Source organism: Athene cunicularia (genome assembly GCF_003259725.1).
Source record: "Athene cunicularia isolate RWA chromosome 10 unlocalized genomic scaffold, athCun1 chr10_part1, whole genome shotgun sequence".
Lineage (NCBI taxonomy): Eukaryota > Metazoa > Chordata > Aves > Strigiformes > Strigidae > Athene > Athene cunicularia.
The window spans coordinates 9,193,779-9,220,921 of NW_020799112.1; the positions used below are offsets into that span (position 1 = coordinate 9,193,779).

Here is a 27,143-nt window from a genome sequence, read left to right on the forward strand (position 1 = left end):
CCTAGAAACATTTTCGCAGTTGTTTAATCCTCCAAATATTTGTTGCAGGCCTCAAAAGACTCAAAAATTATTTTTCTTCCTCAGTATATTCTTCAAGATAACACTAGATTCATTCATTTTCTTGTTAAGATTTGTTTTCTTACAAACATATCCTCAAATTATGCCTATGGGATGTTAGAAAGTTAAAACATCAGTGCAACACTCAAATAGAAAACTAGTTTAAAACTGAAGGGGAAATTTTCAGAAAAGAAAAGCTGCTGAAGTGGAAAGAAGTCATTTACAGACATCCCATAATTTTTAAAGGAAAGCAGAGAGCAGAGAGTTGAGCAATCATAACTCTAATGTACTGAAACTTTAACAGTCAGCTTGGAAGCATAGCTAAAGGTGACCCTACAAAAGGCATGATTAATCCTAAAACTGTGCCAGGAAAATTCAAGTTTTCCAGTTTAACAGCAAAAATGGCAGACATTTTATAAAGAAAATTCAGATACACAAGGAGTTTCAGTGGGGGAGCATCACCAGTGATCTAGTTGTACAAAACAAAACATTAAAAAACCCTCCAAAAAGCACAAAACCCCTATGATTGCAGCAAGATTTTTCTTCCTTTCTTTCACACAACTGTCTTACGCTCTTTAATATCAAACTTGTAGTACAATGGTTTCGCCTCCTCTGGAAAGAAAACTGCACTAGAGGGGTTTATTTAATAAATCCCTTGAGTTTCTGAGAGATCAATCACCAGCATCTGGAACCTGCACTTCTTTCACCCCAGGATTAAGTCACAGGCAATGACTAAAGTCTCTTTGAACCAGGGTCTGCTAACAGAGACTTGCAGTCAACGAACGCCCACCCCAGCCTTCGCAAGGCAGGAAATCGTACAAACTTGCAGCTATCAACAGGATCAGAATCAGCCTTCCCAGAGCCTTGAAAAAATGAGCCCACTTCATAGGAAACATCGATTGTTTGATGTGCTAAGCTCACACCACTAGCAGTGTTTTTCCAAACGCTAGAGAACATGTGCCCCAGAGCAACCCATGAAGCAGAGACTCGGGAAAGATGTAGGTGATCCAAGCTCATCCCCGCTCCACATCCTCCGCAACAGGGAACAGATGAGGAGGACTAAACTGAACCAAGTCATTCAGAACCACCAAAACCACTGATAAACGATACTAAATAGGGCCTGTTTCTGATATGTTCCAAGTTAAGGCATTTGGACAGACACAAGTGCACTTTGTAAGAAACTAGCATTCCATCTGGCTTAGAGAGAAAATACCCATTTGTTATCTTCTTGCTTATCAATTTAATTTGAAAGGAAATGTTAAATTTTTTCACTTACATCTGCAACATGAAAGATACACTGAAGCTATATTCAAATTATTTTGTTTCAATAAGTAACTGTGTACTTTCTGTAGACAGATTTATAGGTATCTAGATAGAGATTTTACACACGTCTACGTATATAAAGACACACACATATATCTCATATTAAAAAACAGAAAATACGTCTTTAAATCCTCTATGAATATTGAGCCTGCAGCTACAATGAAACTCTTCTGTTAGGAGGGGTGAAAGTCTCCAGATGAAAGTAGATTTTGAAAAATTTTTAGAGCCCAGGGGTTCATTTTTAATGAGCCGTTACTTTAAGTACTGCATAAAAAATACAAGAAATTGATAGTCCATTTAGCCTGCACTATATCTAATGCAAAAGTCATTAAGACGCATTATTCTTAATGTTTATGATATGATCAGTAAGTGTACAAGTTTCTTTTTTTAAAAAAGTCAAGAATGTCCATATATCTCTTATGATACAGTTTTTAAACACCTACACTCAATACAGGAATACTGTACTGTGAACTTAATACAGGAACATTGTACTGTGAGCACTGCAGCTTACATGGACATTTTGACAGAAGCAAAAGCACACCAACGAAAACAGAAAAAACATGGAAAATATCAGCATTTGTTATACTATACCTACATAGGATAGCATGGCTTTCATTTCTTCATCACTTCTAACAGTAATCCGATCACCATCCTCATCTTCATCTAACAAAAAAATGTATTACATCAGTGAACAACGGAAGAAGGATATTTACAATTTTGATACGTGTGGTTTTACCTGGTCATTTACAAGCAAGTAAAAATATGAAAAATGTATAAGCCACCTACACAGGTAACCTGGCACTCTGAAATAATAATGTAGAATGACTCCAAGCATTAACTAACTACGACTACAATTACATCTAAAAAGGGGGCACAAACAAAGTGCTCAAAACTTTGCTCTCAACAATTCTTTTACTGCCAGAACCTCTCCAGAAGCTGAGAGCCTTACACATGCTATAACACCCCCCACTGAAAACCACGAAGGTATTCTTTCAACATAGCAAACAGTAAGTAAAGTTTCTTAGTGTGCTTCGATCCTCCCAGACAGAATTAAGTTGTGGCAGTTTCTTTCATCAAAATGACTAAAAATTTAATAACAACAAAAAAAATTTGTTTTCCTCCCACTAAAACCTTCTGGTCTTACTGTCAACCCCACCTCATCTCACCTGCCCCTATGTCAAGTTCCTCACACCCCTCTGTCCCCATCCCCATTACAAAAGCACGGGCATCTCTGCTTCTTCCTCACACAGCAACGCTGACTTAAAAACATTCACTTACAAGTGGACACAAATCTGCAATGTTTATATGGAGAGATTTAGTCAAAGGCAGAAGTTTGTGAACAAGCAAAGCCAGTCTGTGTCTTTGTTCACAGTGCAACTGCGGGTGAGGAGGAGGCAGGAGGTTTGAGCAGCATTACTAGGCAATAATCACAGTTTGTGATGACGGCTCGGGCACAGCCACAAACGCACAGACAAGGCACTTTGGTACAACAAAAGAGACTGTTGTGGAAACAGAACCAGAGGAAAAGCAGGGAGATTCAGAAAGGCTCCAGAAAAGCAAGGCATTCAGAAAGAACTATTAATATGAAGATCTGAAGGAGGAATAGACTTTCCAAAGACATATGGTGGGATTCAGCAGGTGCAGATTTACCAGGGGGCTCAATCCCCGCCATCAGCACCAGCTGGTGCAACAACACGCTCCAGTGTCACCAGCCACAGTCGCCAAGACACCCCATGCGGCTCCTTCGCTGCGACAGGAGCAGCAACCACCCCATCCTCTCCTGGCCCCGTCCTCGTGAAAAGCTCATACACTCGCACCGGTGGGAGAGCTGCACCAGATGAACGGAACAGACCCCTCCCCTCCAAATCAGTTACAAAATGTTAATTTCTTTTTATTGCTCTAGCTTTGGGGGAGAAGGGAGGGGTTAATGATCTGTCTCCAATTTTTGCCTGCTGCCATTTAAATATCTTCCTTAGATACTTATTTAAAAAAAAACCCACAGCCAAAGCATGTTGGTGTGCAGCCCAGTGTTACATTTGTTTTTTTCCCTTTGGACAGGGAGTTCTTTGAAAATAAAACGGCAAAACATCCAACAGATACCAAAGAACAGCTGACAAATTCACATGCCTTTTTGGCCAGAAAACATCTATCGTGGGGAATGTCAACCACGCAGGCCCATTTGAGTTGGGATATTTAAATAGCTTAAGAGACCCACGTCTTCCTGAAAGCTGATGTGTTAGGACAGATCCACACACACAAGGATGGACAGACCAGAACAATTCTTCTCATGCTGGATGGTTACAAAAGCAAAGCACTCTGCCCAAGCTAGCATGCACTGGAGAACCGGGAGGCAACACACTGCCCATATTTCAAACACTTGTTAAATACCAAAGGGTGAGGATGTGGACATGAGCGAGTGTATTTATATGGCTTTGGGGCCAGAGCAGGTTCGCTCCTGACCAGCTCAGGATGCAAGCAGTGGCTGGGGCAGTCTGTCTGTCCCCATCTCTACAGATGTGCTCTGATAGACATGCTCCCATGTACTACTACATTCAAAAGTGCCATTATGTCCCTAGATGAAAGCTCACTTTTGCTCTTAGTTACACACAAGAATCTGGGAGGAGATCTGAGCCAATAAATTAAAACTACCCGAGAAAAGGAGTTTGTTCATCTTCACTCTGAAAATCTAGCAGGTAATTCTAAGGCTGCAAGGAAAAAAGCAAAATAATTCAGAAGAGAGAGCAAAACAACAAGAGAAAAATAATAAGGAAAAGAAGTAACAAAAACCTTAGGATTACACTTTAAAATGTACTGTAAGAGAGCTAAGGGACACTAGAAACAGAAGCTGGAAGAGGAATTAGATAGCACAACGATGTCCTACAAGAGCCTTGTCTCATGGAAATTTAACTGGTGAACTGCCAGATCGCTAGAACTACTTGCAAGGGTTACCAGCCTGCAGCGAGTCACAAATGATAAAAAGATTAAGAAGAGTTAGTGAGTTGAAACTGAATGCTGCCTCATCTGGAAACATTTTAGGCAGAAAGGAGGAGGAGTTGTAAAACTGCTACCTGGCTGAAACCCAAGCCCCAGTCGCTCTGTGTACCCGAGTAAGAAAGGCTAAAGAAGCAGATGTCGGATAGTGAACAAACGAATGCCATGCATCAACAAGAAGGGATCAGAGTAAAATGCAGAAGAGGGCAAACATGTGACAGATGAATATACAGAGATAAAAACTGTTAAACAAGCCTGGCCTGAGGGAACTGAGCTGGGACCACCAGAAAAAGAAAAAAAAGATGGAAAACTCTTAGATCCCACTTGCAAAATGTTTTTAAAATAAAAACAAAAAAAAAAATAATCACACATTACTTATTGCAAATTATTAAGAAATTAACTCTGAAATTCTCAGAAAATGCCTGATGGTGGTACAAAAAGAATAAATTAAAAATATGTTGATGAAAAGGCAGAAAATGTTACCTGGCATTAAAAAAGCCAAATCTAAAATAGCCAGGTAATGCCTGTAAAGAGCAAAACCAGAAAAAAAAAATAATTATTGTATCTGTGCAAAGATCCTTTGCCACCCTATCATGACATTTAAGTGGGCACACCCCAAAAACTATCTAGATATGATGACACAAGGGTTCCGAAAGATTTCCAGGCTTCTCTACTTGCCTAGAGCACAGCAATACGATTTTCCAGCACATTAGGGAAGCAAAAGTAGAACCAAAAAAGCCTACGTACTGGCTGGATTTTGCTAATGTCACTTAAAATGGAGGAAGAAATCCTCACAAGATACCAAATAGAGTGCAGCAGATGGTAAACAAATATTATGAAGCAATCTTCACAAAATCTGCAGTGTGTCACAAATATACAAAATGGCAGAGTTTGGATAAAAGGATCATAACAGGCCATATGTTGTTAGTGATTTTATTTGTAGCAATGTGTAATACAGTGGTGAATTCCACATAAAGGTCCAACAGGAGGAGAAGTGCAGCCCCAGGTAGGAGCCGCAATGGATGGTACAACTGTAGATAACAACAACTAAACAAACACTAGAGGAGCCTGCGCCGGATGGCAATTATCTACATCTGAAGAAGCAATGAAGCAGGTGAGAAAGAAGCTTGAACTAAAATCTAGGCATTTGATATGAAAAAAGTAACCAGAAACATCACGCATCAATATACATAACATATTTTAGATGCCAGTTAAATGGCAGGGGAAATGGTTTTGTGCAGATGTAAATGACAGACTAGAGACATGAACTGAAAGCACAGAAGCAGATGTTAGAAGACACAACGAAATAAGTATTTCCAGGAAAGTTCTACACATGGTACCATTAATATGGGCTACTGCCCTGATTGCAGCGACTGCTGCTGGTGCATGAAGTTCAAACAAAGCTAATGTGCGATGTGGGAGGTACGTAAAAAAGATATTAACAAATCATAAAAATGAAAAAAAAAAAAAGAAAAAGGCAAGGTCTGGAGTCTGGTTGTGCTCAGGTCTCTGCAGAAAGTCTTGTTTTAAGAAGCAGGACAGGAGAAATGTTGAGGGGAACAGGGAAGTAACACTTAAAACCTCCATTCTTAGGTTTCTGGTATTTTAGGAAAGGTAAAAACAAACATACAAGAAGAAAAATGGAAAGTACTAAATAGTACTTGAAGGATCATAAAGCAATGTTTCCTTTGATTATCTACACGTAGAATTACCCATAAAGCTCTAAAAAGGAGAGAAATGCTAATAAGAATGCAAAGCCCTATCTTGTCATATCTGCTCTCTCATCTTCAGCATCACTACCTTACTGATACCACACTTCTAATCCCCTCCAGCTTCTTGCTATTTCTTCTCTATCAAAGGAAAACAGACTTACATAAAACAAACAAACAAACACACACACACATTAAAAGGGAATAGCAGGGGCCCACTCCACTTGGAAGAAAACTCCAGCTCAGTATCTTATCCCCTGCAACACAGATGTCTGACTCCCCTTTGCAGTTTACTGCTCTCCAGGTAGGAAAATCCCATAGGAATCCCTCCAAAAATAAAAATAATCAGGGTTCACAGAACTGAAATAGATATTAGCAGATACAGGGCTAAAGCTCCACTAACAAACACCAAGAGCTTTCCTAAGCAGAAATTCCTAAAAGCAGAATGTAACCACCTTCACGAGGTGCAAGTGCCATTATGGACAACCCCAACCCAGAGCTTTCTCAGACCCTACACAGAAGCTCTTTTCCCAGCTTCTCAACCAGACCCACATGTCTTTTTAGAAGCAACTACTACTGCCCAAGCCTAACCAGGTTGCACATTCCTGCAGCTCTCCCACCTCCTCCAGGAGCTGAAGCTGAGTAACTACTGACACCTCCTGCTCCCACCCAGGAGACAGAGATGGTGTTTTTAGCTTGAGCCCTGCCAAAGGGAAAAAAGAAAACTAAACCCATAGCAGCCCTTCCAGCAAAAAACAAACGTTTGTTCCAGTAAAAGGAAACATTAATTTCTAACACTGCTATATTTGGTACAAAATCTGTATGTTGTATCACATTTCTGTAAAAGCTGCTCTTTTTGGTTTCTTCCAATGAAGGATTAAAATTTTAAAAACTTAAACCTACAGGTACTTTATACTTTTCATTTAATTCAAGCAATATAATTGCAGTGAGGAGTAAGAGCATGGTAAGGTCATGCTGGTAATTAAAGCTATATTGTAGAAATATGCTCATTCAAGATGTGATTAAATAATAAAATATTGCTTAGTTCAGTATCATCATTAAACTTGCATTAATGCATAAATATTTAACTGTAACATATAACGAACGTAAACATTATTTATTTAAAAAAATGACAGCCCTGTAATGTGATAAAGGAGACAGTTTATACAAGTCATACTTACACTCAAATGCTGTTGTTGTTGCATCTGGCAAAACTTGACCGATGACATCCTAAAATGTAAAGAAGAATTAGCTACATATCAAATGGGAAATGCCTGAGATGACTTAGAGTAAATCATCTTAATCACTCCCCAGCTGCAGGCTGAAGACTTAAAGACCTGCTACTCACCACTGCCCCAAAATAACGAACTTTTTAGCGCACAACACAAATCGGCACAAATCATGGTACTGTTCTCCTTCCTCTCCACATTACCTTGAAGAAAACCTACCTTTACAAATAACTCAATCATAATCGCAAACAAGTCGGTGCTGTCTGCTCTTGCAGTTTAAAGAATCGATTTTGTCCGTAGGTTATAGAAAAATGCACATCTAACTCATTGAAGTCAGTCATAAAAAGAGAGGTTTATGACTGACTTTTTACTTAAGAAAGCATGTTTTGTCTCTCGGTCTTTCTGCTTATATGACCCCAATTCCTCCTCTTCACCTCTAAAGAACTGTCCTGGTCCTCCCTCCCACCACAGAGCAACCTCACCACACAGCTCCCACCCCTGCCCTGCCTGCAAGAACAACAGGGTAACCAACAGCTCAGGATGGGTTTAGGGCTGCCATCGTGTATTCAAACAGTAGCTGTGAGACTGAACAAATTTTTGTTGCTTTGACTCCGCAGCGATCCGGGAAAGCAGTGGGACCCAGGCGCTGCGCCGAGCTCCTGGCGCTGCCTTGCAAAGCAGCGCAGTGCCTTGCGACGCGCTCCGCTCCACGCGAGCCGCAAAGTTTGGAGGGCTCTTTGTCGTTCTTCATTAGAATTTAAACTTCTTCAAAACTTGGTAGACAGACTCAAATACACTGACTGCCCTGGAAGAAATAAGGTTCAAACACCCCAAGAAGTGGAAGCACTAACCTAGAAGACAGGCTCCAGCCCTGGCGTTCCGACGATGCCGCGTGGTGCCTTCCTGAGGGGAGATGTGAGCTGCACATACACTAGCCCATCACAAAACACACCCAACATCGCCAACTGCTACACGTCTCTGATCTAAACCAGCATTTTTATGCCAATACAAGCCTTTCCTGTACAACTAACCCAAGAGGAAGAGAGGTCTTTTAAATTTTTTTAGCCTTTACATGCAGCATTTACTCAAAATTCAGTGACTAACAGCTGCTCAGACTGAAGTCATCCCGGCCTCCCAGTGTATGTGCTGTTGTCAGCCTCTGCGAGGCTGCAATATGTCATGTCAGGGCACGGCATAAATGCACAGCATGGTTTTTTCCTTCCTGCTGCCTGATTTCTCATGTCAGACAATCTCTCTACTGACACTGTCACGAAGTGATTAGAAATTAATGAACAACAGTATTTATTGTAGTACATACACTGAGCATCTCAGGGTGCTAAGCACCCCCCCATATCAAAGCTTTAGTGATCACTGCCCTGTCACTTCTGTTTTCTCTATTTTTTTGCTTAGTCTAAAACCAGGAAATTAAACATTCTGTGGAATGCTAAAGAGACACAGTACGAGAAAGCAGCAAAAGCAACCTAAAGACTTCCACAGAGCTGAAACAAATAATATTTCTAAAACCTTCTCATGTCCTCTTTTCGTTTTAGATGCTAAAAAAAAATCAATAGTATGTAATTTAAACTATTAATTGTATACAAAAGATGTGCAATACATCTTACCGAATTATATAGATTGTAAATCTGTGGAGCCCAAAAAAAGGAAAAAAAAACCTGTAACACTGTTATGTTAACAAAAATTCTTCCATTTAAATACTTCTTACAGGGTTTGACAGCTATGTCTGTCCTCTGTCAAAAGCCAGCCAAGCTGCACCCTCTGTCCCTACAAGAAATTAAAGCCTTGCCTAAACAGAAGACTGTACTGTTAACTAATTATTCCTAAATCCATTTAGTTAAACATTGAAAATTCCTCAGCAAACACACTTTAATTGTGTTAGACTTAAGCCACTTGTAAAACGCTCTTAGGTGGGCACACAGATGCTTCCATGGAATGGATTTAAAAATTGGTATCAGAAAAGGAACCCAGTTCTGGGGTCTTTAAAAACTGTATTTAAGAGGTATGTAAGCATGGCACTGAGACAGAGAGAGTTCTGATGGCCCCAAATGTCTTCTAGGAGAGCTCCAAGACTCCCAAAGCTGCAACAACACTGGAACAGTCATCTATATATTGGGACTTCTTTAACATAGGTAATAACCAAGTACATTAAATTAAGGACCGTGTACCATAACTCTGTCTTAAATAAATAGTTGAAAAGAAAATCCTACCAGCAACCACAAAAAACTTTGCTCTGGTCAACTTACAATATTTCAATTAAATCAACGCATCTGAGAAAAACAAGCCTTGCAGGGAGTGGAAGGGAGGGAAATTACACCATTACTCTGTTGTTACCATAGTATTTTCATCAGCTACATAAGACTTCCACACACAAACATTCAGCAGACCTCTCAGTGACCCAAGATTAAAGGATTACTCTAAATTTCAAGAGATTATGCATGTGTGATGATTTTCTACTATCAAAACAGGGATCGCAAACAATAAAATACTACAAATTGTAGACATTGTTCAAGTGGGCTCTTATAGATGATAGCTTCTATGTTATCTCACAAAACTGAAAAGCCACTAACAATGAGGAGAAAAAACAGGGAACAGCAGCTGAAACAAGAACTCCATCAAATCTGCTCTCTAGAAGAGCTGTGGAGCACTTGTCTCTCGGGAGAGAAAGCAGACAATGTGAAAGCACTGCTTTAAACAACACTGTAAATATTGAACCCATGGCCCTCACCCCCGTTTCAGTTAAAATTTGTTTTATCTCAGTATGACATCATGAAGTTATCCTGAATTAACACCAAGTGCTTAAATACTCTAGTGACAGCCAAAGCAAACGAACCTAGACAGCCTGACGAAAAAAATAAACCCACTGTAATTCCTTTAATGGTGCCTTTAAAATAAATCTGTTTACAGGTAACTTACAGGTCTGCAAAGCTGATATACACTGAACACATTTAAGGTGACATTATGAAGAACAGCTCTTAGCAGCTAGTTTAGGAAAGTAATCAAGAAAATGCCTAACCTAAAGCATACAAGGAACATTGCTTCCATGGGTCAAGCACTATCCTATTGCCTCGAGGCCAACCACCAGCACCAACCTGCAGGTACCAGGTTTTCCAGTTTAAACACCAGTTTAGTACCTGTAAAGGCTCCTCCAAGAGACAGAATTATAGCAGAAGAAAAATAAGAAGTGTGTCATTTAGCGTGTAAGCCACTGCAGTGAGCATCAGACTCCTGACTCCAACAAGTTATTCTATGGCTACAGACAGGATATTGGGTGACTCTACACCACAGCTTCTTTTCTGAAAAGAAAAAAAGACGGAAATAATCTTGCATGCCAGCCTGAAACCCTGCAAGGCTACGCTCATTTGTATTCACAAGGCTGCTCGCATTTCTAGGATGCTAAATTAACCAAAATCATGTTAAAAAAAATTTGCTATTCTCAAAGATTTTTTATGGGGCTTTCTTAATTCAAAGCAGACCATGGGACCTACCTTAGAAGCCATACTATGCAGCTAATTCAAGGCTCTCCCAAGCCCCCAGTTCCCACCAATGCTAGAGTTCTGGGGGTATGCACCTGCATTTTGGAACTGGCTAACAAACATGCTTCTGCAGTTCAAAGCAAGACGATACTTCTCATCAAACCCCTTAGACCACAGGTACCCAGAGCAGGCTCACACCTCCTGTGCTCTGGACAGCACCACGCAGAGCCAGATCAGTGCTAAACAGGGCAAACAACCGGGATTATTCAGAACTTGATGGTGCCCCGAACAGCAGAAGCTGAGAAAAAAGGGGTACCTTGCATCCCCATGCCTTCAGTTCAGAAAGACATGGACAGTAAGGGAAACAGTGGAGTCTGACTGGATTATTAGTATTTAGTAATTTACCTTAGCAGGAAATGTCTCAACTCTCCACATTATCTTTAATTGATACTCTAACACATAAGCCCTCCCTAATTGCCTATCAGAGGAGTGGAAATTAGAGCCAAGGCACAAGTACAACAGAAGCCTGAGTCAGCCCTGCTCCTGCCCTCCCCAGACACACGTGGTGCCAGACCTACCACGCTTTAGTGTATGGAACCTTACTTCATTTAATTTCTGTAGTTACCAGATAAATTAAGTGCATGTGCCTACTGTGATGGCACCTCCTGAAACACAATCAGCTAGACAAATGAGGGCCTTGAGACAGTTCAGACCTTATTAGACTTCTTCCTTCTTAAGACTTCACGGTGCACAAGAGAGGGTTTTTGACAGGAAAAACGAAAACCATGGAATGGTACTACTGCACGGCTGCACTCCCAGACAAACACTGTCGTAGTGCCCATCATCCCCACATCCGAGATTTCCACCAATGTGTCATCGCCTACTGACTCACCACACATAATCCAACACTTCCAGTTAGGATGGAGGTACTGCTGTCACCACTACTCTCAACGTAACAGTCTAACAGTGCATAACCTGAAATTATCATCATCAACACAGATGTGACCTGATGCAGAAATCTATCTGCTTTCACCCAACAAAGAGCTGGGACATTTCAACCCAGGAACTATTCTTTTATCAGTGGGTGGAAATAATTCAGCGTGCAGATGGCTGGATACAGACCTGCATCTGCAGAGGAGCTAGGTGAAGAGAACAGGCGATCCTGCAGCAGCTACATCTTCTCAGAATATCGTTAATGCTGTGATTTCAACCTGCACTGCGCAGAATAGCGACCAGCACGCACGGTCACCCACCTGGTGCCGTTCTCCACGGCACTCTGCTGTGCTACATCAAACAACTGCATAAGGGTATGCTCCTCGCTTTGGCAGCTGTGTCTGGCTGGGGCAGAAGTGCCTACAGCATAGGCCATGGACATCACCAAACGTTCTGTGGCTGCCTCAACATACAGAGTGTCCTATACAACCATTGCAGAAGTTTGGGAGGAACATCAGTGATTGCTGAATGTGAGCATAGCGACAAAAACTGGGATTCTGTAAGAAAACTAGCAATGTATGTATGCTCCTGCCATATTTCAACATCATCTGCTGACTGGAGAAACTGCCAGGAAACAGGAAGCTCAACCTGCTCACAACTGGAGAAGTAAATTTTTTAAAGTCCAGTAGATCTGCTAGACAGCTGCAAACAAACAACTAAGATGAGCGTCAAAATCATATGTGGAAAGGGAAGAATTAGAAACCTTTTTCCTCAGTGACTTTAATAGTGATGCAGAACAAGACGGGTGTTGCATTAGCCAAGTCTGCTTGCAGTTCTTGGCCTTTGAGCAGGGATGGTTGGTATGAGTGAACTCAAGGCTTGCTGGTCACAGGAACTGCCTACCTGGCAGTACGTAGAAAGCTCGGCATGACCCATTATATCACGGTCCCTCCGTTTTGATTTATTCTGTGACAGATTCCCCACATAACTGCCTCCCTAAACATATTAGCAGTGAAAAGCAGAGTCCTGAGACATGCCAAGCTGAAGATTTGCCTGACACATCATCCTCTGTTACCCTTTCACTTCTTTCACACTTAAGAGTGGCCACAGCTCTCAGAAAACATCAGTTCCACATGACTGGAGTTTAACCGCAGGCATTGATGACTTTGGGTGCTCCTCAAGCTCCCGCCGTTGTCCACTGACCACAAATGCTCTTAGAAGCACTTCAGATGTCAAGGGCTCTGTCAAGCTCCCTTCTCAGCATGCTGGAGTCAATTACTCAAACTCCTTGCAGCAGGGCATCTCACTAGACTCAAGTTTAGTACTTTGACCTGATACAACTAATAAATCAGTGCAGGTAGAGCCTATTGGAGCTACTTCAACAGCCGTACTATTGTACTTCTGCTTATTTGGGATCTGGCTCCAAAAGGCACACTGTCTGTATTGTATCACAACTGAATACACAGGTTCATTTTAACTTCAGCTCAAAAAGTCATACATTGGCTCCAGCTGCAACCTGACAGAGCAGTTACAGGAACTTCAACAGAAACTGCAGGTGCAGAGTCCTAGGTGTAAGATATGGTCTGACCACTGAGTTACAGCTTTGGTGCCTGAAGATCTCACTAGCTTCAGACACAGGTCCCCAGATCTCACTGCTGCCTGAAATGAAGATTTTCTGGAGCACCTGTAGGATAAGTGCCCTTGTAAGGCCACAGGCTCAGAGTAAGCTATGGGCTCCAGTTCCTAGTGCATACACCGTTTAAGCAGTTTAAGCTTCAACAGCACTTTTTTCCAACCTACTTGTTAAACAGACTAGAAAGCTCAAGTTTAAGGCCCACATACCTCCAGCTGCTTTTCTACTGAAACATTAAGGATGAAAACTAAAAAGCAAAATGGTTTTGTAAAACCATTCACTCATCCTGACAGCATTTCTCTATTTAAGTAATATAACCAAACTCAAATTTCCAATAATCCTACAATGCCAAACGAAAGTCCACACATAAGTGATTATCTCACTTTATTTTGGGAAAATACTGAAAAACATGAAGCGGAATGTGGAGTAAACCTGGCTCAGATTTGCACCACTTGTCTTTGAAGGATGGAGTGAGTTGTCCCAGGCTTGCTGTGTAACCACTGGAAACTCACAGCAATCTCCAAGGAGAAACTGCTCCTCCCAAAAATTTCGCTGACCTGTCAAAAGTTCTGGTCGCTCTTCTCCACCTACAGAAAGCCTTGGATAATGTTAAATGTTAGAAAGAATGAAGCCTGGAACATCTGCCATCCACCTCAAGTACCTCTGCAAACTTCTACAGGCCCAACATTGAACATTTTCCAGCAAATCAACCCCTTAATCCCCATGTGTCTTCTCAGCAAATCATAACATGTCAGAAGAGATTTGTGGAATCTCTCTCCGATATTAATAACAACAGAATAAATTAAATATGGACATGATCTGTGGTATGGGAAGATTTTTTTTTATTGAAATAGGGGCACATGGAGTGTCTAGCAGAGATGTGTTATGACGAAAGATGAGGGCATCCTGAAGAATATAAGCATGACCTGCACACAAGGATTAGACTTTTCTTTGGGCTAAGGATGCAATTAAGAGAAACAGTAAGTTGGATAAGTATCCACCGCTATTTCTAAGTAAACAGAGGATTCTTGTATCCTTGATGTGCAGAGGGGGAGAAAATAAGGCAGGCAGGATTTGAGGGCAGTTTGGGGCAAAGGAGACGCAACAAACCCATAGTGCAGCAATGGGCAGTACCAGCGAAGGCAAGTACAGCTACAGCCCACGGGTCCGCCGCCCTGCCCAAGCCAGGCAGGCGCTCATTTCCACAAACATCAACTTTTTAACTCACCCTAAAGCAATGCCCCATGACCCGCTGCCCCTCACGCCAAGGCGCGCAGGCCCGGGGCGTTACCTCACGGTCAGCCCTCAGAGCTTCCCACGGGCCCGCGACCACCGGGTCCTCCTGACGGCTTCACCGCAAGGAAACGCGTCTCTGCTGGAGAGCATCCACCCCGCGCCGCTGCTCCGGCACCGCCTCCCCTAAGGCGCGAGGGGCACGGCGCTGCCCCAGACCCCCGACTTGGGTCAGCCTCTGCCAGCGTTACTTTCCTAATAAAACTTTCAAGTGCAGACAGGAGGCAACAAAAAGAACCCGTCCCTATAGAAACACACAAAAATTAAAAGTAATAAATAAAAAAAAGACACCTTTCACCTTCCAAGGAGGATTTTTATTACCACTTTCCCCACCCGACCCGGGTGACCGGTCGGAGCTACCGGAGCCGCACGGAAAGCGGGGTGGGGAGGGGGGTGTCCCCGCACCGCCCTCCCTGCCGGGACTCACCAGCACGTCCCTAAAGAGCAGCTGAGACGCCGAATGAACGGTCCAGTCGACGGCCCCTCCGTCTGGGATCTTGATCCGGATCACCAGCGCCTGGCTCTCCATGGAGCTTTAGAAAAAAAAGGATCTTTCAATGGCCATTAGCAGAGTTAAATTCTCTCTCTGTTCAATAACTTTATAATTTAGTTCCTACACTAGAAATTAATAGTGCCTCAACTCCTAAGTATCTAAGGGATTGGTGCTGCCCACACAGACATCTTTCTGTTCAAATGAACCTTTTACCTATAGTCCCTGTATACCTTTCAGTCAGGTTCATTTCAATCAGATTCATTTTCTATTAAATTTTAAAGAATAGGATACAAAATCATAGAATTTCTATAGAAACGCAATTTTTCTAAAATGTCTCTCTCATTTACAAGACTATGGGGAAAACCAACTCAATTTGACAGATTTGCATAAATATTATTTAGCTTTTCCAGGGCTAATCATAACCTTAATCCCCCATTCTGATTTGTGATGATGCAGCTGTAATCAAACTTCAAGGTTTTTATATCATAAGAGGCACAGCACATAAAGCACGTGCTTCTTTATACAGGTTTGCTTTTGCTACGTACTTCTTTAAAACCCATGTTTCATAAGAAATTTTCATTCTAACTGCACCAACATTTGAAACAAATAGTTATTTTATCAATTTCTGCTATAAGAACAGAACTTCACCAAAATCTAATCTTATATTTTTCCTCAATGTTGGGGGAAAATCTGTGTAGCAAGAACACAGGTATTTTTTAAATATGTATCATAAAATATTCTTAAAGTTCAGTATTTGACTGCCCCAAGAATCTCCTCTTAAAAAGTTTGACACAGGAAGTTCAAGAATTCCAGAAAGCCACAGAAAAAAGAAAAAAAAATTAAGCAGACCGATTTTCTCCACTAAATCCAGATGACAAGCTGTCAGCAAGAAATATGCATGGATTTCCTATTTATAATTACGTATCCAAAGTTATTGTCTATCCACAATGAAATAGCGTTCAAAATCTGCAAAGGAACAATATATCAGTTCTTTAATTACAGGAGGATCATGAAGCCCATGACTTCTATAAATTCTGTTTTTATTTGCATGGGGGAAATATCCTCCATCAGTGCCACAGACTTCCAGGCTGGTTTTATGCTACAAGCACACGAACAACTGTCTATGGCAGTCTGCTGCTGCTCTCTGCTGCTTTCCATTGCGGTTAGGGAGGACAGAGGAGATCTGGAGATGGCCACAGAAAGAAAATAAATGTTTGTTTTCAAGGTAAAGCAGAATGCTGACACAGAAGGATACTAAAATGATTAGATTTGCCATGCAACAGAATCTCCCAGGAGTATCGGTGAGTGGTATGGAAAAAATGCTGTCCCCCACTGATTGCCTGGAACACGGTTATCATGATAATGTGCAAGGCCCACAAAAAGTAAGAAAATAAGTCATTACTTGTTTCTCTCTCTAATTCCCACGGCAAAAGAAGTTATGTAACACAAGTCATATTCTATCTTTTCACTACCACAGACATCATAATGAAGTTTTGGGCCCCTCTTCCAAAACTCCATAAAATGAAGAGGGAGGAAAGAGCTGACTCCCCTGGCCCTATTCTTGAATATTCCTGTTCCAGGACCTGTCACTGGGAGGTTTTCCTTGCTGGCAGTGGAGGGATGTGTGAGCTTAGTCTCAGTAGTGGATCAGGCTGATGCAGGTTAAAAAATGCAGTGCTTAGAACATGCACGGTCCCCTTCACACTGCATTTTTTTACATATATGCTATGTGCTATTTTTATAATAACACAATATGCCCATTGTAAGTATTTAGTGGAAACAAAAGCAGGTAAATTAATGCAAATTACACCAGGCCATAACAGGAGTTGAAGTGCACTGCAACAAGCATGAGGATCCAAAACTAATTTCCTCCAGTCCTGTGCTCAGACCGTTGGATAGAAGGCCACAAGGCACAGGAAAGAAGCTGAAGATAAGAGTCATAATGTCCAACATTTTCATTACAGCTCCTACTGAGCATCTCCAGGAAATTTTAACCTCATTAGTACTAGAATTTGGCCAGCTACGACATAGGAGCACCGTGCATTTATTACCATGTAACAGACTACATAGGTAACATTTATTAACTACATGTGCTAAATGTCAGTCAACATTTTAACTATTTAAGATGTTTTGGAATACTGTATTACCAGTACTGTACTATATTACATGTAACTCAGATACAGTATATAAAACAGACTCAGAGGAATCAGAATCTAAATGCCAGTCCTTGGTTCACTAAATTCAATTCATCATCTCTGCTTCCTCACTGTACCAGTTTCTAGATAGGTATTATAAACAAAAAAGACAAGCTCTTAATTTCCTAGAGAAAATGGCACCTGATCATTGCTTTAGTAGCATACATTTTCATGTCTTTTTTTTAAAAGAGAGTAATACGTAACTTTTCACATTGATAAAATAATGTATCATGGTGAAATTCACATTTTTTTTCCTTCCCACATCTTCATATTGCCAGTGAGTGCAGCAAACTGAATTCCCTTAGGCTTATGGAAGAAGTAGGTCAACAGTGTCCAGGCTTTCTAAACATACTCTTCTCTAAAATGCAGCTCCTAGGAAAGAATCACCCAAGTGTACAAGCTTGATCAACACATGTATAGATTAAGTTCCCTTAAAACTTGCATTAAAACTTGCAGAAAACTGGCTGTCTTGCTTCCTTCCATGCGTTCCCACTGCCCCTTGCAGTCCCTTTGCACAGGTCTGAACAGGCAGAAACACTTTGCACAGGCTCTCTGGAATGAGGCAAACGACTATTTATGAACCAAATATCAGGAAATAAATGATCTTACTTTCAATTTAGTGGGAGCAGAATCTGGCCTCAAATGGATCTTTAAAACTCTTTCTTACAGGAAACTCATCCTGAACTGAAAAAAAACCCCCAAACCCCACAACAGTAAACTACATTTAGGCTAAATTATTAAATGTTTAGTTCTTGCTTTAAATTATGAACATATTTTGAAATACAGCAGATTACAAGCATGTTTTATGTATATTTTAAAGACTAGATGATACACAATTACTGAAAAATTACAACTTAAACTATGCCAGTTGGATTGAGCAAAAATGGCTGTGTATCGTTAATGATGTTACTGTACCCCATCAGACCAGCTTCAGGGGCAGCATAATTGTTTTTCTGTCAACCTATAAATTCTTGAGTAACAACAAAATTATTGTGATTTTTCTTACTAAATAATTCATATATCACAAAGCATGTATATAACCAGGCCCATGAATCACTAAGCATGTAACAATCATATCTAATGGCATTTCTTCTTGTTATAAAAACAGGCTTGACTTCGCAATATTTTATAATTGTATTCAAAAATTTCAAGCATTCTTTAAAAGTGGTCTATTTTGAAATTTACATTTTAAACTGCAAAGTTTCCTTGATCAGGTTTTTTGTCTGAAGGATTGCTTTTAATCATGTTTTACAGTTTTAATTCTATTAGGATTATTAATATCACCAAAAGTAATAAATTGGTTTTATAATGAATTCGAACAGGGCTCATAAACTGTGCTTAAAGTGATGCAATTGCTATTAAAATCACTCTAAGCCGTGTATAGTCTGCCTTACCAAGCAAACAGCAACCATACTGCATCCAAACTGGCTAAATTATAACAGAGTATTCCATCATTTCAAACCTTAGGGGCTTCCTTCGTATTATTTTAAATGCTGAACAGATATATGACTTTTTAATAAGATAGCTTTGTCACTGAAAATGTTAATAATAACTTAGACACAATCATGATCTCTTAAGAGTCTGCTGCAGAAAGCTCTTGTGCTACACAGACATTACTTTCTAAAAACCTGTCACAGTGCGTTTACTAGAACATTATGATGTATTAGCATAAATAATTGTTAAAGTACACTCAACCACCTATGAGTAATAAATATTTTGTGATACATTAGCCCTCTATTTCAGCTGCATTTATTCACTTACTAATTCACAAAGGTCAGTAACTGACATCAAGTGTCCCAATAATTAATGCAAATTTCGGTGTTCTACTGCACATGCACTTTATTTAAGACTTAAATACAAACAAAGTAATAACATCTCTCTTTTCTAGAAATAAAACAAACGTCTTTTAAATAAAGTTGGAATATATTAGCGACAATTTTTATTCTACATTCCCCTTGCTGTAATGCCAAAGCTGTCACTTTTTCTTAGGTGTATTTCAACTGAACAATATAGCCCAAGAAAGCGTAATGTGACAACTGCTTCTGTAAATATGTATGTTTTGGAATGAAATCAAGACAACTCTCAGAATTATTAACTTTTTTGTGGTGAATATGATTAAGGATTTACAGCAAGAGCCAATTTAAATTAAATGGCCAAATTAAATAATATGTGAAGCAAAATCTCCTTTGTTTCAGGCAAAGTTGGTCTAAACCAGAGGCCTTAAGGGAATTCAACTATCAAGAAATACCTAAGTTTCATTCAGTAGTAATGATCAACACAGATCAGAGAGATCTGTAATTATTATTTGCAAAGAGATTTAGACACCAAGGATCTTTTTACTGCTATTAGATTCTCAAAGGGGTCTATTTAGTCAACTCACACTTTTCTTCGTTTTTCTTGCCTATAACATGATTCTAATAAATAACTGTTTCATCAGAAGTTTTAAATGTGTCAAAGACAAAAGGCACTAACACTGCAGAATGAACTCTGGATTCCCGATCTCCTTTTCCAGAAAGCATTAATAATGGAAGGAGTATCAATAAGTCTGAGAATACTTACAGCTGAAGAGTACCAGGCGGAGGCAAGCAACTTGTTGCCCACTCCATCCTATTCTAGACATCCTTCCTACCAACTCCATCCTCCATCTGACCACCCCCCCACCTCTCCTATTCCATTGAAACTGTTTTTGCTGAAGTCTCTCATTTACTTGATACATTTGGCAGAGAATGAACGTTTCCTCCACTCCATTGTCCTGTAGGAGCTCCAGAAGTTCCACATCATCGTTCCACTTCCCTTCTCCAACTTCTTTACTCTCAGCAGTTTAAAAAAAAAAAAAATAGCCTTTCTGTTGATGAGTAATTAACTTGCCTTCCTACTTCACTGCTGCTGAGTTGGAACTACTTATAAGTAAATTAGCTGATACCAGTGGACTTTCCCAGAAGAGCTCAGACAGGACTGACAGTTTCTCTCAAATGACCAACTCTGATTAAGGCTGAGGTTATTGATGTAGTTATCGTTTTACAGATTTTCAGTATTCATGCTGTTCCCTGAGCACAAGTGAGCCTAGTAAACCTAAGCAAGACCACCAGGAAGCTCACACTGGCATACAAGCAAGGTACATCACTTTGTCAGATAGTTCTGTTGTTAAATTTGATAAACTGCTGCTCTACCTTGTAGGAGTCTTGAGAAAGTGAGATCTGTTCATGCCTGCCAACTTTTGCATGAAAAGCATAAATATGCAAAACCAAAGATCAAAGAAAAAAAACAAAAAGATTCTACCTAATGCTGCTACACACTCAGAATTACAGCAGGTCAACCACACAAAGCACATTAAGGATGGATCTAACTTCTGCTTAAGTCAATAAAAGGTCACTTGGCTCCAGGTTTCTCTGAAGACTGGAGTAAAGCACTCGATATCACTCCAGGGAAAGAAAGGAGATCAAGAAGGGGACACAGCAACTTACTTTTGAGGCAATGTGAGAGTACTAATCATAAACAATTGGGAATATCAATCCTTGCCAGTATCTAAATCTAGTATTAATTTACATTGGGAAAAAAGAAATTCACATTGAAACTGGGTCCACCTGAAGGTGAACAAGTAGTACATCTTCCAGTGACAAAAGGAGCGCTATTATGTGTGAAATATATTTAAGTACGAGCTGCCATGTTTGCATTACTAGTTACAAAACTTTATTAAACATAAAAACACCCACATGTTATCACAATTTGGAGGAGCAGACAGTAACAGAAAACAGTATTTCTTGGGGTACTATCATTAGTGCTACAGAGTCTCTAGTGAAACATTTGTCAAACATACAAAAAGGTATAAAAGTGAAATATAGTAATTAAGACCTGGGTTTTATCGATTGTGTGGCTTAAGTAATTTTTCACAACAAACGTAAGATTTAATAAGTAGTTAAAGATCCTGACTTGGCTGTAGTCATTAGCATGTAATTGAACTGGTAAAAAAGATCAGTTAAACCTATGTTGATTACCACCTTATCTTTGAAAGGCAATTAAGGACCTCAATCATTGCAACAAGATTTGATTGTGCAGCCTTTATTGGACATTGATCTTTCAGCAAAGCACAGTTACATTTTCCATTAATTTACAGTAACACAGTTTAACTCAGATACCTGAGACCATTGACCTAGGTAAGATGTAATGCTAAGCGCTCGTTTAGGTTAAGATGCCCCCAGTAGTCATTACTGTTTAAAAAGACTGCTACAAGTAGCAGCTACCTGATCCTCCAGGTTTAGACTAAGGTTTCATTTATCTGAAGGAATTGTTAACTGAGGTGAAACAAAGCTCTCTACCTTTTTATGTCATCTCTCACTCATTTAAACATCATTCTTGAATACAGTAAAGAGATGATTAAGGCAAGACTTCCAAGGTAAACTACACTTTATTTCAAATGGAGATGGCACAGATCAAATCTGTAAAAAGTTAGAAAGGTCGTTTTGGAGTTCAATCATCTACAAAAAAAAAAAAAGGTATTGACGTTAGTATATGTTGCATACACAACATATGCACAATACATATAAAAAGGAAACTGCTGATTAAAACACAAGTTATTTATCCTGGACCAGAGGTATTAACAAAGCCTGGTTCCCTACAAGTCTGTCTGACAAAGCAACAGGGTTACAAGACAACCTGCAAGCATTTTACAGGCAAGAGAGAACAGTTAGGTGCTACACATGCAATAAGGCATCTTTGGCAATTAAACTGCTAGAAGCTCATCTTTGAAGCCTGCTTCAGGGACACTCTTTAGTTCAAGCATTTGGACTTCTCCGTGGCAGAAAACCCTGCTCTCCTCATAACTGGAGTGTCCCTTTAGGAGCTGACGGCCACTAGGGATGATGCTTGGGATTAGAAAGGTAAAGCAGCAAAGGCTCAGCAGAGAATAACACTCTGCATGCTCATCCGTGCCCTTCCCATGTTCCCCCAAGCCTTACAGAAATTTTGCAGACAAGATGGTATGAATCTCCTTGGCCCTCAACATTTCCACCATGTGTTCAGGCCAAAATTTAAGAGAAGTGATAAAAAAAAGACACTAAGAAGTAGGTATTCATAGCAAAACCAGCATAAAAGCCAGAAGTATTTTACCTTTGGTTGAGGACAAGCAAGTAGATTTATATTTATACTTGAAAATTATTTTTCTCATGATTTAGTAACTCAAGTGTTATTCCTTATAAATAGCGTATTTTCCCTGTTAAATACTGTAAGAGGTCACGTACAAGCCTTAACAAAATGAATGAGTGATACTATATTTGCACTCTGCCCTCAGACATCTTCTAGTTCATCCTTTAGCATGATCAACTTCATAAGAGCAAGAGGTCTATTGATTTTCATGTAATACAAGAAAATATTACATTTGCTTAATTGTTACACAGTGAGATCATTGAACAAGAAATCAAGTCTCTATTTAATGCTGCAAGCAGCACAGAATTGCAGTAATCAATAGGGTAGTTTGTCAAAGATGTTCTCTAAGGAGACTTGCCCATCACTGTATGGACAAGGAGTCATGTTGCCTGCATTTATTGAAAAACAGGTAAGCAAAGTCAGCAGTACACATTATCAGAAATCAAACAAGCTGCACCGAGTGGAGGTGCAACTCCAATGAAGAGCTGTATTTATAGTCTGGTAATTAAAAACCATTTTATCAACTTTCTGTTGAGACTAAACCTTTACAGCAAGATATTGACAAGATCCGTGGCAATGAATGAGCAGTATTTGACTTTAAACTTATGAGGTGCAGTTATTTAACTTTATCCAATACAGCAAAAAACAGTTCTAGAAAAATGCTAGCACTCACTTCTATTATTAATGAGGCTTCTTATAATACCGTCACTTCATCTTTGAGACCCATTTAACTTGCATCAAGAATATACTCTGAAATTAAATAGAACAGTGCAAGCAATTCTCTGATTAAAGTGTTATTTAGTGTTGCTTTTAGAAAAAACACATGTATTGCTTCATTAAGTGGGAAACAGTTCCATTATCTGGAACTAAGTAAAAAAGTATTTAGATGAAATTATACTGTAGTCATAGCTTGATAATCATTTATTTAGGAACAGTGATTACCCTCCAAAAACAGTACCTACCAATTTCACATTTATCTTCCTACTTATGAAAACTGGAATAATCTTACATCATCAGACATGGGATTTGGAATAGACAGCATTATTTGTTGGCACTAACACTAAGCACCAGTTAATATATCCTGTACAGGTGTTTCTGTTGTTTGAACTTACTATCCAATAATTCCATATTTCCACTATCCAAATAATTCCCTAAAAGCTTTTTCTTTGCCCAGGTTTCTAACTGAATTTGCCATTCCATCATTATATGTGCCTGTTACAGCTGTGTTCAGTTACAGCTGAAAAAAACGGTTATTCTTCATCAAAAAAAATGAGGGTGGTATTCTCCTCACTCTCCTGCATTAATTAAAAATATCAGCAATTTGTAAATTAGCTCAAGGGACAATCTTGTAGATTACTTAGGTTTTGTTACTTACCTATAAAGCAACCAAAAGAAAAAAAAAATAATGCAGACTATCTAGAGTTCAAGAATTGCAAAAGATACAAGCATAAGACGTTATTTTAGATATTTTATTTAAATATAATTTGAAGAAATGTGATACAGCCATTTTTAACTTAGGGTGGTATTTTTCCAGAGTCTTCCAGGCAGTGAAGAGACAGTGCCATGGATCCATTCCAACGTGCTTGCAACTATGACAATCAATGCATTATGAAATGTTTAGTCTAAACCTAAGCAGCTTAATCTTTCCAGAGACATTCTGAAAATGTCTAGTGTATTCACAGTTTCCTTGCCCACATGCTACAATTCAGTTCTTTAAATTATTAGATGTATCTCTTTAAATTATCATGCTTTTTCAGCAGTACTAGTCGCTGATTTCTATAAATTCTAATACCCTTAGAAATATTAATTCTTCTCCTAAGGCTTCTACTTTTTCAACTTTACTGACCTCTGCAAAAATAAATCTCTTATGACCAAAAAGTCCGTGAAGCTTCCTAAAGACAGCATGTTAAGTAAAATAATGCACTGAAAAAAAAAAAAAGTTGCCTTCAGTTCTTTTTAGTCAAAAGTTGATATTTGTAGCAGCTGTAACACAGAAACCCACCAAATGACAGGTACTCGAGGGCATGATTTCAGTACATTGCGCCTTCATCTTCTTTATTTAGAAAATAAATAGTAACTGGGCCATGACTTGTATGAACAGTCTCTGTGACACTGACAAAGAACCAGGAGCCAATTCCATATAGTAAAGTTGGGATGCCTAAGAAAAGACAAAAACACGTTACATACAAAAACAACAAGCCAGGAAAATTAAAACCACCTATTAATAGTAGAGAATAATGACTCTAAAATGAAACTAGAGGAAAAGCATTCCTGTAAAGGCTTCCTTATTAACATTTTGCCTTTATGAAATGCTTACAAGCAGCTATCAGTACATAGTACCCTTCTTGTGTACGAAGCACACAAGAATCAGAAAGCACCTTAAGAAAAGCAGCAGGAATTAACAGAAAAAGAAGATGGGAGGATACCAGTATGAAAGTGAAACATGGGCATGTATACAGCCTGATTTCTACCTATTAAAGAAAAAACATATATATCCAAACACTAAAAAAACCCCTCCCTGAAAGTTACCAGCTCAGGGTTTGTCTGTGTATCAGAGTAGAGAGAGGAAGGAAAATAGGCAGCGACTTCAGAGATCAGCATGAAACTGCTCTTGGGAAAACCTGATCAGTAGTCAAGACTACCAGCTCTAGGAAAGCTGGAATGAGTAGAAAGGTGAATATATAAAGAGCACCATCATTTTTAGCACTACCAAGTCAACCATCTATTACAGACAACAATATTTGACAATATAGGGAAAAAAAAAAAAAAGAGATGGATTAGGCTCTGAATTCAGAAAGGTACAGAAACACCGAATTTAACATGCTTAAAGTTATCCTAGTGCTTAAGCTAGATTCTCAAAACAGAGAGGAGTTGACTTTTTAGTCACACTTGCCCGTCATTAAATGGGAAACATGCAGGGTAGCTGCAAGGAACACAGGGCAGATGAAAGGTCTGACTGCGGAGGGAAAAATAAACTCAAGTTTAAAGTTACTATTAAGAAATCAATCTTTGTGATGACATTTTCTGGCTATGTCAGTTAGAAAGATCAAAAAGTGAAGACTCGTAGACAGGTTTTGTAAAGTCACTGAAGACTTGCAAACCAGCAAGATTTATTTTTTAAAATTAAATATGAAGAGAAGAAACTGGTGAAATTAGTTAATGTGACTGTCACCATTTAAATAAGTGTTGTACCCGTATACTAAGTTTTGAATAATTATGTATTTCAACATTTATCTATATTTATTTTTACATTAATCAGGTACTGATAGAGCATATTTACTTATAAGCATTTATATATTGCAGCAGCGCTTCAGGATCAAGTGTGGTCCGAGTTCTCCCCTACATTAGAAACTGCCTGTATGTAAGATGCAAAAAATTAGCTCAGGCGCTTTCTAGGAAACAAACCTTCTCGCTTCATCTAGCGCTCATGTCTTTGCTCAGAGGGCTGAAATTCATCCACGGCAACAGAACATACGTTTCTGGGTGGAAAATGATCCATACCAACCGACGTTAGGCGGTTAAACAACAAGCGTTCGCGCGTTTGCTTTAAGGCGGTTTAATTTTTCTCTCTCACAACTGGACCGAGAAGCACCAACTCAGCAAGAAGCCCCGAGAGTATCGATCTGCAGCCCCGCGTTCCCACCCAGGCTGAACTCTGGGGCATTTTCCCATCCGCCTTTTCTTACACCGCCGAGGCGCCTCAAAACGGATTCCCTCAGCTGAGGGGGCGCGGAGCGGGGCCGAGGGGCGCCGCCCGCCTCACGGCCGGCCGGGTAAGCTGAGGGGAGGCCGCGGAGCCGTCCCGGGACACGACTCACCGGCGTTGAGCACCTTGAGAGCGGTGAAGGCGGCGTTCTGTAGCGCTTCTGATCTTCATACAATATAAACACTGTTCCCTCTTTTTCCTGTCAAATAAAAAGACAAAGTTGCTTTCATTATTCCTAAAATAGTGATAATTATAATAATGGTATTCTACAGGGACAGTAAGTACATAACCATCTCTAAGAAAGGCTGGTTTTGTATTGTGTGTAATGGATTATTGCTCAGTGTAAGTAGGTTATTTCATTAACATTGTAGAGAATACATTAAAACTTTATGTAAATAGAATACATGTGGCAGAGTCTATTCAATAGCAAATATTCTTGTTCCAAAGCAGTAAGAGACAGTCATAAGTATCTTTAAAATACTGGCGACAGTTTGGTCAGCAGCAAAACTCACAGTTTGGTTTTCAGAGGCTCTAAGCAACAGCTACTGCATGTCACTGTGAGCAGGTGCCATCCCTGGGAGGGGTTTTACTGAGAAAACTCCTAAAACTGCATTTCCCAGCAAGCCCTATGACCTAGGATCTCAAATCTCTATCTGCTCTTCTGCCTCACCTAACATCTTCTAAACTCTTTTGCATTACATTCTTGTACAGCTTTGTTCATAAGCCTTAAGATCTTCCTTCCCTAGCAGAGACTGCACTTTCATTTCATCATTCCTCTTGCTGTTCTCCACTGCCACCACCCTCTTGGCCTCTGAAGTGTATCTTCTGAGTAGAGAGGTGGGGAAGGGGCCTTGCGATGGCCCAGCGCTCTCACGAAAACTCGGTGCTAGCAAGCCCAGCTCCTGGCTGACAGCCACAGTCACCGTGTGAACAAACCTGCCAGGATGG

At 39.8% G+C, this 27,143-nt stretch overlaps 1 protein-coding gene and 1 long non-coding RNA gene across 2 annotated transcripts in view; both read right to left on the bottom strand.

Moving 5' to 3' along the window:
- Positions 1-15,188, bottom strand: part of MAP2K5 (mitogen-activated protein kinase kinase 5) — a 139,549-nt gene extending 124,361 nt beyond the window's left edge. The window contains exons 1-3 of the mRNA XM_026855965.1: positions 15,087-15,188; positions 7,262-7,310; positions 1,976-2,043 (exon numbers count right to left, since the gene is read on the bottom strand). Of these exons, the coding sequence (XP_026711766.1) occupies positions 1,976-2,043; positions 7,262-7,310; positions 15,087-15,188 (219 nt within the window). The remainder of the gene's footprint in view (positions 1-1,975; positions 2,044-7,261; positions 7,311-15,086) is intronic.
- A 6,053-nt stretch (positions 15,189-21,241) lies between these two features.
- LOC113484172 lies at positions 21,242-26,353 on the bottom strand. The gene is made up of 3 exons (XR_003399169.1): positions 26,308-26,353; positions 23,163-24,647; positions 21,242-21,822 (listed from the first exon to the last, which is right to left on the bottom strand). It is a non-coding gene; the product is annotated as an uncharacterized LOC113484172 (long non-coding RNA).
- Between the last annotated feature and the right edge of the window lie 790 nt (positions 26,354-27,143).